The 16,916-nt window shown below is 38.5% G+C and overlaps 1 protein-coding gene across 1 annotated transcript; it reads right to left on the bottom strand.

Annotated features, from left to right (window-relative positions):
* Nucleotides 1-4,715: 4,715 nt before the first annotated feature.
* On the bottom strand, nt 4,716-16,254 carry LOC139712294 (thioredoxin-like protein 1). The gene is made up of 8 exons (XM_071624132.1): nt 16,037-16,254; nt 15,001-15,097; nt 13,223-13,381; nt 11,834-11,956; nt 10,907-11,067; nt 10,099-10,174; nt 8,436-8,540; nt 4,716-4,970 (listed from the first exon to the last, which is right to left on the bottom strand). The coding sequence occupies exons 1-8, from the start codon at nt 16,132-16,134 to the stop codon at nt 4,941-4,943; spliced, it is 849 nt and encodes a 282-aa protein (XP_071480233.1). The 5' UTR covers nt 16,135-16,254; the 3' UTR covers nt 4,716-4,940.
* Nucleotides 16,255-16,916: the final 662 nt, after the last annotated feature.

Raw genomic sequence — 16,916 nt, 5'->3', positions numbered from 1 at the left:
TGAGAATGTCACATGATCATAAAGCACTTGGTGATCAGATGAAATAAATATCCATTCCCATTCAATGCCTGTACTTCCAATTTTCATTGCTGAGTTTGTATACTCTTGACATCTTCAGCATATTGTGCCTGATTGCTTCATATAATTAGAGCATTAATCCACTTTTATTTTTAATCCTCATTTTTCTTATGTGCCTGTGGGGGAGGAATGCAAAACAACATACAATGTATATATGTATGTGTGTGTGTGTGTGTGTATGTATGTATGTATGTATGTGTGTGGGATATAAGGAAAGAGAAAAGGGTCCATAGCTTTGAAATTATTATTCCTCTAGCTGTTCCCCCTATTTTATGTATTTATTATTTGTTTGTTTGTTGTTGTTTTGTTTTGTTTTTGTTTTTTTTTTGGGGGGGGGGGGGGGGTGGGGGACATACATGTATATGTATTTAACCTACATTGTGTATTTGTATATATATACCTGTGTATATATATATATATATATATATATATATATATATACACACACACATATATATATACATACACATACATATACATGTATGTAGGTATGTATAATGTCTACAAAATGTATGTAGAATATGAAGGAAGATTGCACATGTTGACATCACCCTAGTGGACAAAATACAGTGTAGTATGTCAATACATTCTAAAAAGTCCAGATTCTTGGTCCACTTCTTCACTCCTTTAGAAAATCTCCTCTTGAGTCAACATTAAAAAGGCAGCGACATGATATCTTGTTTCAATCTGGGGAAATCATGAGCTACTTGCCTTGCATAAATTAACAGGTACATATATTTTTGCTCTGGTAGAAGCGGAAGACACAAAGAGAATGCTCTACTACAATGTACTGGCAATGTGGTTGAAATCTGGGCAGTGACAACTTAAGGCATTGAATTGACATGTGGCCTAAAGCAGGGCTCGACACTAACTTTATTTTTCGGTGGCCCGATGGGGCCACCAAAATCATCAATTTCAAATTTTTGGTGGCCCAAGAGAAAAATTTGGTGGCCCGAAAAAAAAAAACATTGATAAAAGTCCATTTTTTAAAATAAGTCGCACACTCACTGCATGCATTTATGCATTTCTGGCGCAAAAAGTTACGAATTTATTGACACACTTTTCAAAAAATTTTGGTGGCCCAAGGTGGGCCACCAAATTTGCCCTTTTCTGAAATTTGGTGGCCCGACTTTCACTTTTGGTGGCCCCGGGCCACCGGGCCACCGTTGGTGTCGAGCCCTGCCTGAAGGTACAATGAAAGTAAGTGCATAATAGTGTCACAGGCTCTTCAAAATGGGCTTGATTAAGCATGTGTGCATGTAAAGTACATTGTACCAGTAAATACAGAGGACTGAATCGATGAACTTTGCACAAAGGCATATGGCACATTACAGTCAAGGACAAAAGACAACTACCATATGTATGCTTTACTCAACTTTATTCATTTTTCCTCATCAAAGATGTACATGTACCACAAGATAAACACAAGATACATTGTTTAGGGCAGGGTCGTCTTCTGGGGAATGCTTCAATCATAAAAACCTCTCACATGTCAGTCAGTTGCAGGTGTTTGATAATTCTAGATACATCATTCCCTCTTGAAGCACAATGAATATCCCACAATTATTTCATCCCAACTTACTTTGCTCATCGCTAAATGTGTGACCAACTCACTTTACCAGTACCTACAGAGAAATTTTGCACATGTGAAATGTGATTTCTCCATACTCCTTGTCTTTAATAAATACAGTGTAGTATTGAATTGGTGTAAAGAATTCTTTGAAGAGTTTATGTGGGAAAAGGAATTTCGAGACACAGTTTACAGCACAACACAAATACACTACAACACTCTTCATTACAATGGATCAAAATTTACTGCCTCAATGCCTGAGGAAAAGGGTTAAACTTGGCATGGCAAACCTAGAAGCATTATATAAATTAACTAACAGTTGCACAAAATGCTATCATATAAACTCATATTAACATATGTAAATGTGTATCGTCAAAGGACCTGGAAAGGGGGTTGTAAATACGTGCATAGCTTTTATTGTCATGCTTAGACTTCTTCCTTACACATGCACACTTGTTCCAATATCTACAGAAATGCATCCACAGTACGACTTAAATAAACCTTCACTATGTGTCGACAAGGTGGGATTTTAGTTTCTGAAAAACATTTTCCTTAAAAGGACAATGAATAGCACATGTCATTAGATCAACTGCATTAGTCTCTCCATCGTGTTTCCCGTTTAATCTTATCAGGGTATTATATGAGATGATTTACACGTGTATTTCATAATGTGGGAGGAATGTATCCCTACACACGACCTTGTCTCTTCACACAGCTGCATTTGATCATAAACGACCTTCACACTTGGCCGGAACACAATTAGAAAAAAACTAGAAATGTCGCTATGGCGACTGGTATGCCTCCGCCATAATGCATGATTCTCCTAATAGGTCCATAGTACATGTGGACAATGTGTGATTACATTTTCACAAAATTGGCAAAATATTAAAATGACATGTTTGTCACAAATGTATCAAATGTTCACCTTCCTTGACCTATGTTTAATTGGATGAATAGGAGAGCATGTATTTGGGAATTTAAGAACTTTAACTTCGACTTGGACCCTTTCATAAGTTTACGCACTTGAGTTATTTTCAAGGTATGGAGAAAAAGTGCAATTTCTGTATTGAACAGTAAATTGTTATCATTTTCATCTGGCCTTTGATTCATAAGAGAATCACTGTCAGGCAGAACATACATAAATATATACTAAGTTTAAAGATAACTTGAGCCACTTCCAAGATATGGAGAATGAAGTAAGTTCAGCACTTTCACTTGATCTTTGACCTTTTGACCTTTGAACTTCTTGGCAAAAAAAAAAAAAAAATCCCAGAGAATCTCTAGTGGGTTATACATGCATACATCAAGTTTTAAAAAAAATAATCCTGCTGGCACAGCATAAATATAAGAAAAATAGTAAAATTTTGAAGTATTGCCCTTGACCTTTGACCCCTGACCTTTGACCCCATGAACCCCAAATTCCCTCGATAACCACTGCCAGTCAGTACATGCATATATACTTTGTTCCATAAAGATACCTTGAACAATTTCCAAGATACAGAGAAAAAAGTGAAATTTTAACATTTTACTTGACCTTTTGACCTTTTGACCTCATGACCCCCAACTTTCACCAGAGAATCTTAATTGGGTAATACATGTATACACTAAGTTTCAAGAAAATATCTTCAGGCATCGCACAGATATGGAGGAAATAGTGAAATTTTAAGCATTTGACCTTGACCTTTTGACCTTTGACCTTGAGCATGTGCACCCAAAAGTTGATAGGCACAACTTCACCCCCTAATACACATACATGCCAAGTTTCATTAGGATACCTCAAAAGGTTTTGATAGTTACCCTGTTCACAAAATTCATTACGGACGGATGGAAGGACGGACGGACAACCCGAAAACATAATGCCTCCGGCACCACTTCGTGGCGGAGGCATAAAAAAGAAAAAGAAAAGCTTTGTATTCAACATAGCAAGTATTTTATCAAATAAAATCTAGAAACATGAACTCCTGTAACATCATACTCTGGGCTTTACTCACCATCCATTGAAGGAGAAGTAACATTCCAAAAGCATACTGGGTGCAATTTTGGTTTTCGTTTCAAACAACTCTATATAACATACTGGTAATTTGAAATTTATCACTACATCCATTACACTGTAGGAAAAAGCTTCGGATAATATGTAAAGGGGATATGCAAAATAAAGACAGACATCTAGAATATCATAGACCGGCCCAAACTTTAAAGCGGATTCACCTATAACCCTTGAGCAAGCTATGTTCTAAGATCATGGACATGTTCTTCCAGGCAACCAAGATAAAATGAAATGACTCAATACCCTTACACCAATAAAGCCTTCACACTTAATGCTACCACAAATCAAGTATTCATAATCTCAGGACAGATATTCATTCTATTGCATGGACAAATCTATAGTGAAACTGCAATGTTCATAAGATACCATTTTAAACCATCTAGTGTTTCAATCATCAAAACTGCACTGACTACATATTAGTTAAAATTAATTAGTTAAAAACAACTGTTGGCAGGAGGTTTGAAAGTTTAGTTTTTGTGGCACCATTCTCTCAAGACATTTGCAACATATTTAATCTGAGAATGCATCTACAAGTGTAAATGACATATCTCAGAAATAAGAAAGATATATACAGCTACAGCTGTGCAAGACATGTTCCTGATACACACAAGTCTATGCTGAGCACTTTTGGCGGGAAAATCATGCCAGAATGATATGTGAAGCCATGCCCCTCATGACCTACCAGAACTGCTCTTGGCCCAGTACGGGCATGCCTGAATGTCCCGCAGCTCTGTGTCAATAGAGTTTAGCTCTTGTTTTGTAGGTCCTAACTAATGGCAGCAAGAATTAACTGTACTCTTTAAGATTAAACTTGTTCAAGGTTGTATGATTTACAGTGTCACTCATTAACAAAGGCCATTTATGATTGTCAATGACAGTTAACAAAGCACAATTCCTCAGTTGCTCTTAGTTGTAAAGTGTGGGATAAACTTTAAAAAAAAAAGTATATACATATCGGTAGAATATCAGACAAGTCGGAGGTTAGTCACCACAGACTCTTAACTTTACCGTTTCCACAGGACTAATTTTATGAGTTTCATTTTGTCTCTGCAAGCAAGACCTTTCTAATTGGTCATCATAAATATTGCCAAAATTCAGAACAAGTACAAAAGTACTGTCCAAATAATGCCTTTTCCATGGGGAGCCGCCTTGTTCACAGCAATGAACTTAGAAAGCGATGGCAAAGGCATGGAACAACCAGTGTACAGTTGTGTGCCATGTCCACAGACTGAATCCACCTTGAGGTCAATGGCTTTCCCCCTTCTTTCCTGCTACCTGTTGGAGAATTATCAAAATAAAAAGGTGATGAAGTAAATGATGACTTTGGATTGCTGCAACAATGAATCAAAACGATATCAATACAAATTGGAGGGGAGGGGGAATAGATACAGTGCACTCTCGTTACAACGAACACATTTATAACGAAATTCCGGTTACAGCAAAGTAAAGTTTCAGGCCACAACATTATCCACGCTATGTTTTTTATTGTATATTTGTTTGGTTATAACGAAATTTCGACATAATGAAAGAAAACTGCCGGTCTGGAGGACTTCATTATAACGGGAGTCCACTGTAGATACAATACAGTAATAGTGCAGTAGGCTAAGCGAGTTTACCAAGCAATCTAAAATGATGGGGTGGAAATAACTTTCTCTACAAGACAACTAACTTGTAAGTGATCTTGAGATCTGTTACTTCCTACGATACCATAATACCGACACAACTTTTGCTGCTCACAATTGTCTCATAATAGGCTGCATACTGTATACGCTGAATATTTCTCGAGGTTTTTATTTTCGCGAATTTTGCGAGTCAGGTGCTTTTCGCGAAATTAAAGACACGCGAAAATATTGACTCTGATCCCGATGTGGATGCGCCATACACGTGTACATTTCTCCGTTCAGTACAAGACTCCACGATCGCGAATTTAACCACTCGCAAAATCGTCTGGAATTCCTGATTCGCGAAAATTTAGACTCGCAATATATAGGGCATACACAGTAGTATTGACTGTTAGACAAGCAACAGCTGTACATTGTTGCGCCTCAGGAGTTTCATGGAGGCAACAACCAGCATAACATGGCATGAAAGACTAAATGTGACCGGCGACAACGGTTTCAGGCAAAAGTCGGGAATTTTGAAAATTAATTTTTTCATTTAATCACATTGCCCATTTCCTAAGCTTTACATTGATATAAAACACTTGCATTTTCCGGTACTGTAAGTGGTCATATAAAGCGAAATATAATGTACTTTTTGATTTGTTAGCCTGACAAAATTGCAAGAAAACGGGCTTTGAAGATTCCCCTCTTGCTCGGAGACAATCCCCAGCGGCGATGCGAGGTGAGAATCAGCCATCCGTACAATGGTGCCAATCGAGATTTAGCTCCGCCTCTAGCAACCTCAACGGCTTCTGACTGGCTCACTGAGAGAGTCAAATTTCCCGGGCACCTTCCTCGGAACTCAGCGTATGGAGCCGAATGCACAATGCGTTTCGCTCGGGTTTGTTTACCAGTACGTCTTTCAAGATGGCGGATACGATAATTACAAGCTGCTGGTTACGTGTGTATGGTGCATGTATTACAAAATCACAAAATTTTTTTCAAGCCATGCATGTGTTGCGTTGTGCGGTAAACAAGCAAGCAAACAAACAAACAAACAGACAAACAAACATGACTTTACTCAGTGTGGTGCAATTTTGACGTTTACTGGTCATTTCTGACCACTCCTTTTCTCTTTTCTACTCTCTTTTTGAGTCAACCTGCTGTCATATTTACTACAAGCACAATGACAAGTCAGTTTCTGATCGTATATTGCACGATTTGCATGGCGATTCGCCACTCTGATACGCTTAAACCATGTTCCCCATCGTATCGTTTTTCACGTTAAGTTTGTGCTGCCTGTTTGTGCGAAGAGCAAAGCCAAACGAAGAGCATACACTAAAGACCGAGTGTACTGGTATCTATTGTATCAACAGCAATGGAGCATGCATGCGCGGACAAAACATTTCCGACACGCTGCGAGGCGTATCTCCCAAAGCCGAAATATGCAAATGTGTGCGACGCACCATCCAATCGCACACGAGATGCCGCAACGTAGCAACACTGAGCATAGTGGCGCGGCGTTTGAAAGAAGGTCGAAACTGACGAGTGCGATCCAACATAGGATGTTTAAAATTCCATTTTCGGTAGGAAACACGTAGTGTTATCCTGTGAAATTTAGTGTAGATGTAGAAAACATATCAAAGATTCAATTTCTGCAAAAACCCAAAATCGACAAAGATAGTGGTCAAAATCTTTGTACCCCGCCTAGGAGGGAATTTGCTCTTGCGACTTTTGCCTGAAACCGTTGTCGCGGGTCACAAATGGTACAAGAAAATGCCTGCAGCATCGGAGTTCATTGTATACTTGGCAATGATATCCACACTGGTACAGAAGAAAAGAGCAGGAGGAATACACAGTCATCCAAATGTACAGCACTCTTAAAACGTAAATGTATGGTTAAGTACAATATACAGTTAACTCACAAAATTGTTGGCTCATGTGTGAAATTCAAAACTTAGAGAATAGGAATTTTAAAAAGTGACTCCAGGTAGGTGGTTTTCTACTCCAACTAGCCTACAGGAAGTCAGTGATCTGCCAGCTTTTAAGTTAGAATGCTGAAGGCTAACTTGTTCATAAATATTTGAAACACTCTGTGTCTACTAATAAGATGTTTTGTTGCTTGTTTGTTTGACTTTTCCTTTTGCACTTAGATTGTCACTGCCTCACGATGTACTATCAGGTGACCATACAGTGTTAGATATACAGTACTACAAATGTCTAGCATTCATGATACAGTCTGACCTCTCCTATCTGGACATGTCAGGAAAGGCCCTCATCCTAATATAAAAGCCTTACAATTGTGGCGAGTGGTTTGTGCGGCACGGAGACGAACGCAACACGCTGCCTCCCCCCATTCTGTATCAAATGTCGTGACACCGAATGAGAATAGCGCTGGCTCAATGGGTCAGCAAACACCACTGAGACTCGAAATCACCTGACCCAAAATGGCTGTCCGAGCAATGCGAGCTTCCGAATGGACGCACACTCTCAGTGCGCATGCGCATGAAGAGAGGCCAAAAGAGCCACATGTCTTCTGGCCTCTCTCCTCCAATCACCGCAGCTCGCCGTCACAATGTTTGTGTATGATGCGTACACATACACACACACACACATGTCTCAGTGGCAGCATTGTCCCACACGTTTATGGATATAGCACTGAGTCTGGCATTGCGCAAATGCATGCACAAACTTCGGTCGTTCGGGAGTTTACAAAATAAAGTACCATTAGGGGTGAGGATCGTCCGACTTTAAAGGGATTTGGCCGGATATGTGAGGCTTGATGTTTAATACATGAAGCTGCCAAAGAATGATCACCTGTACCATGTCCTGATTTGATGATAAGTTTTCTGTCCATGTTCTTGCTGTGATTTGGGGGTAGTGAATGTCTGAATGCATGTTATTTAGATGAAAATTAGATGTGAATGTACGTTGATTATGTCGGGAATAATATGTAATTCATGTGACTTTGTGTAGGAATTTTGTTTGAGTTTGAAATCCCCCCTTTCTCCGTAATTATTAGATTGAAAATAAAAAAATCACGCCGATATCGCATCTGGATGGTTGAGAGATTCAGATAAAGTGAGGCCAGATAGGAGAGGTCAGACTGTAAGTCCAAGATAAGAGAGTAAGTACATACCCTTTTAAATTCACCCATGTTTGTCGTGTTGGTTCGTGCTCCAATGAAACCTAAGTAGTCTATCCGTGTCGTCTCCTCGTCTCCCTGGTTATTTTTGACAAATACCTGCAAAACAAGCCAAAGTTCAAAGTACATAGAAATGACCATATTTGCAGCAGTGCCACATGAAAAAGCATGCCCCTTTGATTTGACAACACAAACTCAAAGAAAGTAATTGTAATTTATCACTGGTGTCATCACAGATACGATTTCCAAAATCCTGATTATTTCATGTAAAGAACACACTGGACTTGTTGAGACAGGTCACGGCAAATATTAACCCTAACTAGGCCGGGCTATTTAGGTAGTTGATAGAGCCGGGGGGGGGGGGCCCCCCCCCCCCCCTCCAGATCTCGGCCGTCGACCGCGCGATCGCGACGAAAATTGGCACACACGTTGCCTATGATGTAATCTAAAATACCTTGAAGTCAAATTTTAAAAAAATTATCATTTATGCTAAATTATGCTAATTTATGCATAATGATGCATGAAATCAGACTATTTGGTATAAATCACAAAATAAAGCTCAAAACAGGCAAATTTTTTGTGTAAGTATTCTTTTAGTGTCCTTAGCAAATGTGATTTAAAGAAATTGTGATATTAGAAAAAATTCTTAAGTATTTCATTGTTTTTTGAATTTCTTATGTATTTCTTTGTTTTTTCGACTTTATGTTTTTCATTGTTTTTTCGATGAAATTTGTCCGCGACATCGCTCCGAACAAGAAAATATGTTATTCATTGATTTTAATCCATAAAACACCAAAATAATCATGCTTTTATGAAATTTGCCTGTAAGCACAGTTTGCATTGAAATTGTACACGAATTCACGTTTTTGAGCAATTTTTGGCCTGACATGCATGTACATATTTATGCGTAACTTCGAAATCGCGCGCCTGGGCGTCGCAAATTTGGTGTCAAAAGATGCGGGAGACTTGAAAGAAAAAAGTCATGAAACGTCGCGGCGATAGCTTTTTGCGATTGCGATACATCGCACGAAACGTTGAGGGGGGGCCTCGGAGGCTCCCCCCCCCCCCCCCCCCCCCCCCCCCCCCCCCCCCCCCCCCCCCCCCCCCCCCCCCGGCCTAGTTAGGGTTAACATGTTCTTTGAATGTCCTAGAAACATGAAGTTTATGAAATTCCCTTTACATATCAATTATCTCTTTGAACTGCAATCATTTTGACTTGAGAGTCCAATTTTTCCCAAACCAAACAGCACTTCTTCAATCTCTGTGTTCACTGGATCTACATTTTTTTTATTCTTCTTCCTCATATTGGGAAACCCTTTCTTTTACTATCTTAGTTGTAGAACTGTAGTTGTTTTGTTATACAGCAGAGTAAGTAGAATCACACTAGCATCATACTGGCATACATCATACAAAAGTCAGGGCAAAACATCTGTTTTAGATTTTATGCAGAACCTGGGAGGAAACATCAGGGACATTTTAGCACAAAACTAACATAACAAATTCTCTAAAGGTGTCAACACAGTCACTCATTCAAAAAATTGCATGAATAGTTCCTGTATGATGCCACATAAGATAACAGTATATACAGAAATTCAAATGGCCATAAATTGCTGATTTGTTGTTGTTACAGTTGCTGTTGTTGGCAAAGAACACTTACAGTCACATTTGAAACGTTCTGGAATTTCACAAATCGAAGTGGGATTATTTCTCCGGCCAATTCTTCTTCGGTAATCCTGTATAGAAGGAAAAATGAAACACAATTAATTCTATATTGCAAGGCAATAGAGATGAAGATTTTTTGTTCTACATCCTAAAGCTCATAACCATAAAACATGGCACAATGTTTTCACAATGAAAGACAGATTTGTCACTTGAACGCATTCCTAATCACGTCTGTTTGTTTGCCGTCTTTTTGTTTTTAATTTTTATTTGTGATGAGAACGCAATGCATAACACACTAGGAACATAAGAAGCATGGAACACTGAACAACGGGCCCTCTACATTCACACGTTTTTTTTCTCAAATGAGTTTTTCAAAATGAGCTCTTGAGACACAAAACAAGCTTTCATGTTATTTTGTAATATGATCACTTCCTTAACTTTCTTCTTTTTCAAATAATGGAGAGTTCAATTGCAAAACGAGTGAACTCCATTCTTGTTCATTCAAGATATCTGCTAGAAAAACAAAGGAATAATAATGAAACAATTGATATTTCAAACTATAGCTTCAAGACTAGTCCTCCGTACGTAATAGGTGAGGTATCACTGGAAAGGTTCAGTCTTGCTATATCTGATGATGGACTTACTTTAACCCGTTGAGGATGAGTCCCGAGTTTACTCGGGCAAGTGTCTATGGAAAATGTGTGTTGTAGCAAAATCAGTCCACCCTCAACGGGTTAAAATGTGTAAAAATGGCATTTAATCAATTTTGAAATCAAACTCTTCAAATCTCTATTCACACTCACGTCAGCTCCTGGGTGCCACTTGTCCTCTCAGCCTGGTCAAAGCCCATGGTGTTGGGAAGGTTAATGAAGAGCTTGATCTCCTTGGGCCCATTCAGCTTGGGGCCCAGGAGCCTCAGGGAGTGCAGCTTGACGTTTTGTTGGAAGGACAGAAGGATCATGAGCTGAAATGATACAAACCCAGTAATGATGAAAGTGAAATTGATAAAAGAGATAATTATGATAATGTACAAGTAGTTGTTGTTGTGATAACAATAATCAATATCATCATCATCATCATCATTATAACTGCAATAATAATATGTACATGCCAATTTATTGTGTTTGACGTAGTATCCCTATTATGTCAAACCATAATGATCAGACCACAACGCTGAAAAAGCAATTTTATAAATCGTAGGAACACGTCTTCCTACAAGTTCCCCAGCATGTCAGACAATGCTACCATCTTAAAAATCGCGGGAATTATAATAGCTTCTTAACCACAGATTTAGATTGATTTGCTGTATGTGTGACTTCTCTTGTCATTTACATACTAATGTATTAAGTACATGTATCATGTGCAGAACCTGGACAATGCAATGTAAGGATCGGATGACAAAAATCCAATCATCCACAGACTTCTGGAAAAATATCTACTTTGCGTGCAAAGCTGTATCACACACATCACATGCTTTAACTAGGAATGAGCTTGTCCAAGTGTGCTCCAGTGGCTAAGCATCACATTGTTTTGTCTTCTCCTTCATCTTAGAGTTCAAAAGCTGAGTATTAAAGACAAGTCACACATACAACACAGCAAATAAATCAAGATCTGTGACTAAGAAGTTATAATTTCAGAAAAAGACAGTAGCATCTGATGATGTACCAGGGAACTTGTACGAAGACGTGCTACAGCAACAGCAAGTAGATGTGTACATCTTCAGAGCTTACCTGTTCATCACAGTCAGACTCTAGGTACCCCTCCCCTTTTTTGAGGCAACCCTCCAGGACATGATCATCACTTTGGTTCAGACACTCCGAATGCCTCTTGTCGATCAGGCTATTCAGGTCAATCTAGCCAGAGAGAGAAAGAGAGAGAGAGGGAGAGATTCAAATAATCTATCGCAGCACTGCTAAAGGGATCATATAGTTTTTGTTGAGACCTAATGTCAGGTTTCCGCTATTATTTGGTGAGATAATGAGAAACCTCTATTAAGGTATGGAAGAGCACGTAATTCCATGAGGGATTCAATGTTTATTTGATGAAAATTGGTGTTAAAGTGGCTGGGATATCCAAAACAGAGCAATCCTAATAAAAGGTGGGGGCCCACCATTTATTAGTATCGCTTTGATTTACATTGTTTTGGGATGTCTCAGCTACTCCAAGACCCATTTTCATCTGATAAACTTTGAATTCCTCTTAGAATGGTATGCTCTGTATTATTTCATAAGTGGTTTCTTGGTATCTCGCAAGAAAGTTATAAGCCCAATTCTCATCTCCACCAATACTATATACCATCCCTTTAATGCTCTTCAGGTCAATGCCTAGCTACAGAGGGATTGACAGGATTTAGTGCTACACTGTTACTGATGCAATGATTAAAAACATTGACAGTGGCGCAAGCAATGGTATGAGCCAGGTGCATTATTTCACCTCTACTTCCTGAAACACACATCACTTGCTCTCTACTGGATCGTTGCTGAAAATTTGACCAAAAAAAAAAATAGTCCCAAGTATTAGTAACAGTCAAAAGATAGCTTAATTCTCATTCTTCAATTATGCATGTTTTGTTTATGATTTGACAAGTCTAATCTCTCTGTCACAATGACTTCTCTGTGTGTAGCCTGTGGCTAATGATCACACATTCTAAAATCCTCTTTAATTCTGACTGTACATCTTACTACATTTATCACAACACACTGATTTCAATTTAAGACTGCTATAGCAAATATACTGAATGAAATGCAACCGAATCACTAATGACACATTTTTGACACTCTATTACTAAGGAAAATGACTGCGGAATCCTCGATGCTTCCCACACCAAGCCTTCAGAGATCAGAAAATTATCACAGTGAGACAACAGAGTGGAACAAAAGATATTGTCTAATTGGGTATCACATTTTGTCTTTCATCTGGGAAAGTTCATCTTTAAAAAAAGATAAATACTGATTGTATTGAGAGTGCTTCCCAATGGGTTTTAAACAAAGGTCACATTTCCTATTACGTCAAGCTCTTACTATCAACAACCAGTGATGGAACTTCAATGACAAAGAATTAAAACAAAAACCACACACACACACAAAACAAAACAAAACAAAAAATGATCCAGTACATACATATCCAGGCACACCAGCATCTGCTTCTTGTTGACAATGGCTCTTGATTTTTTCTTCCAGGCCTACTGGGTCAGCTCCTTTCAGTTCATCAACTTTAGTACCACCCTTGAGGAAGACGAAGGTGGGCATGGCGGTGATGTTGTACTGGCGTGCTGTCTCCTGGTAGAGGGCAAATAACACAAACCAATGGTAATAATAATAATAATAATAAACCATTTTTATAGAGCGCAAATTACATTCAAGTCTCTAAGCGCTTTTAGAAATGAGAAAAGACAGATACATGTGTAAGAACACACAAAAACAAAAGAAGAAAAATACATATATATCAACCTAAAACACATCATTACCCAATTTACAGAACAATAACAGTTACTTTACAAACAAATGAGACTTCAATAAAGACTTGAACTGATCTAATGATGAACATTCTCTGATATCATTAAGGGGCTGATTCCAAAGTTGAGGTATTGAATATTGAAAAGATCTTTGACCATATGACTTTATAGTTACTACATTAAACAGTTTTAACAATTGTTTGGTACAATGACAAGTCTGTCTCCTTGTCAACAATTTTGATGGGAACTCTTTGATTTTAATACAGTCGACTCTCCTTTTAACAAAGTCCTTGGGACCAGCAGTTTTCTTCTTTATAAGATATCAAAATTTTGTCATGACCGAACAAATAAATAATTTTAAAAAAGAGCAGATAATGTTGGGACCTGAATTTTTACTTTGTTGTAACCAGAATTTCATTATAACCATCTTAGTTATAACGAGAGTGCACTGTACTATATCACTTGATGCCCTTCAGAAAAGTTACAATTCAGATATCGCTCCTAAACAGTGAGTGTATGCAGAGCTGAACGCTAACCCATTTTTTCTACTTGTCTGACTTGTCTGTTGGACCAGTACATTCATACCCAGTTTTTTTCCGATTTCTTACTGGTCCATTCCTGTTACTGGTCCAACAGTGAGTTTTACTGGTACCAGACCGTCGGACCAGTGCCATAACTGGTGTGCAGCGTTGGTGTGTGTGTCTGTCTGTCTGCTTTCCCTGTTGGTGTAAACATGTGATTAAAGGACAAGTTCACCTTCATAAACATAAGGATTGAGAGAATGTAGCAATATTAGTAGAACACATCATTGAAAGTTTGAGGAAAATCGGACAATCCGTTCAAAAATTATGAATTTTTGAAGTTTTTGTGCAGTAACCGCTGGATGAGAAGACTACTGCAGTGTATGAAAAACTTAGATGTCACATGCATACAACAATATAAGGAAAATATAAAGAGATTTTCACAAAATTTCTTCTTTTGAAAAAAGTACACATTCCCTTGACTCGTTACCGACATATGTTATGGGTAATATTATTCCCCTGCCCTTTAGAAAAGGGCAAGTCAAGTGCTCTTTTATTATGCGAAAAAAGTGAAAATATGTTACATTTTCTTTACATTTTCTTTATACTGTTGTACGCATATGACTCATAAGCTATAGTAGTCTCCTCATACAGCGGTTCCAACACAAAAATTTGAAAAATTCATAACTTTTGCATCGATTGTCCAATTTTCCTCAAACTTTCACTGATGTGTTCTACTAATATTGCTGCATTCTCTCAATCCTTATGTTTATATGGGTGAACTTGTCCTTTAATGAGCACATGAACAGTCATCATACACACAATGACAATCCTCTGAATAGTTATGCTTGTTCATTTCATAGGCCTCCATTTAGATACACAGACCATACATTTGCATTCTGCCTGGAGCACTAGAACTTACCGTGCACTGGTCTACATCCACTTTCAAAAAGACAGCACTGGAATACTTTGTTGCCAATGAAGCAAACGCAGGGGCTATTGTCCGGCAGGGTTGACACCTTAGAGAAGGAAAAGCAAAGATTGTCATCCTAGTTTTGATTCTAAAGGGGCTATAATCACTTAAGTTCAAGCAATATATATGGCACTCTGGCTGACTACTGCTTGAAGGGAAAATATGTAATTACATCATCATATTCTTAAATTTGGATAAATATAGTGCTGACACAGGTTCAGCTTCCTCAGCTCGATGAAAGTGTTATACTGTTAACTTTTAATCTGACAAAGTATGAGACATGCGACATAGAAGTGAAATGTTCACTGAAATTTGCTTCTTTTATTTTTATTTTTTTTTTTGGGGGGGGGGTGGGGGGGGGGTGGAGTAACACTTACAGTTCCTGTCCTTGCCCATTGGCACCAAAATTAAAATAAATGTAGCTACTACAAAAGTACCTGTACAGTACTACTGGTACTTCATCATCATGATTTTAATCTAAAAATTTTATTTCACTTTCGACACTGGGACAATGTTGTGTCTTGACAGTGTCTACACTTCTAAAAGAGTCGAAGAATGCGTGAAGATATTCCTTCAAATATTTAAAAAAACTGTAAAATGTTGGGGAATGTGTTTTGGATGTCACATTTTCTGTAGACCTCATTGTTCAGTTGATAAAGCCCGTCTCATACTGTAAGACACGAGTAGGCCCTAGTAAAATGTATTAATTGTAAAATTCAAGCAACAACAAAATGTGTGGTCACACTTTTATCGTATAACGCAGTAAAACTAAATTTACATTCTAAAGAAATTTCGTATGTGCTCTGTGTGATAAAACCTATCATTATGCACTGCAGCCAATGTATAGAGCTCCTTTGACAAATTCAAATGTTAGAATTCAGATTGTATGATCACTGTTTTATATGCTGACACTACAGTGACAGGGGAACAGTAGCGACGCTTCTCAACTTACAAAATATGTAAGGTATGGGACTAACAAACTTACCATGACGCATTGAAATCAACGACCACTAATTTCGAACCAGCACTTGCAACCTTCGGTTGAAACTGAGAATCTTCACTTATTGTGTGAAGGTTTGCCATTTTTTCCTTTTACTATCCTTGTGCAAATAGCAAGAAACCGTAAATTAATATCACAAGTGTCCAGACTCTTGTGGAACTTCCAACTAATTCAGATTTGTACATGTATTGTGATATGCCACCACAAATCGAATTGGATCGGATCTTTGCTACCAATTAATCGGATACTACGTGCATGCCGGGTACTTTATGCCCGCCCTAGTATCCAATCTAAGTTCGGGGGGTGGGGGGGGGGGGGGGGGGGGGGGGGGGCGTTTCATCAACGAGTTCGTCGGAGGTTTTCACCAACAAATTTGCTATCAGCCAATCAGACGCAAGGATTTCAGTAGCTTTTAACAGTTGTCGGTGTAAATCACCGACAAAAAGTTTCATGAAACGGTCCCCGGGGGGCATTTCATGAAGCATTTTGTCAGACAAGTTGTCGGACAAATTGGGCTCTCAGCCAATCAGATGCAAGGATTTCGATAGCTTGTAACAGTTTGTCAGAAAAATATCCGACCAAAATGCTTCATGAAATGCCCCCCAGGGGGGCATTTCATGAAGGAACTTGTCGGATAAAATGTCCGACAAGTCAATTATATATCCGACAAGTTCAGAGAAATCAGCCAATCAGACTAATGGCCCAGTCACAATGTCGGCGATCTGTCGGGGATTAGTTTTGGCCGGGGGTCGTCGTAGAAAATAAAGAATCCTTGAACAATCCTAATAAAAGTGGAGCAGTCACATTGTCTGAGATTTTTTCAAGGATTTTGACCCGGTTTTGTCGAAAAATCGTGGGATTAGCC

This window comes from Diadema antillarum, unplaced genomic scaffold (genome assembly GCF_040938485.1).
Source record: "Diadema antillarum isolate AM-2024a unplaced genomic scaffold, OU_Dant_1.0 seq00001788_RagTag, whole genome shotgun sequence".
Classification (NCBI taxonomy): domain Eukaryota; kingdom Metazoa; phylum Echinodermata; class Echinoidea; order Diadematoida; family Diadematidae; genus Diadema; species Diadema antillarum.
The sequence above is the reverse complement of the archived record's forward strand: the minus strand, read 5'-3'. Positions and strand labels throughout refer to the sequence as shown.

What these genes read in the sequence shown, in the direction of transcription:
- LOC139712294 (XM_071624132.1), bottom strand. Translation starts at nt 16,134, where the DNA reads ATGGCAAACCTTCACACAATAAGTGAAGATTCTCAGTTTCAACCGAAG. An exon ending in ATGCTGGTGTGCCTGGATAT is followed by an intron (nt 11,957 to 13,222) that starts GTATGTACTGGA and finishes CTCTCTGGCTAG; the next exon opens with ATTGACCTGAATAGCCTGAT. An exon ending in AGAACGTTTCAAATGTGACT is followed by an intron (nt 8,541 to 10,098) that starts GTAAGTGTTCTT and finishes CTTGTTTTGCAG; the next exon opens with GTATTTGTCAAAAATAACCA.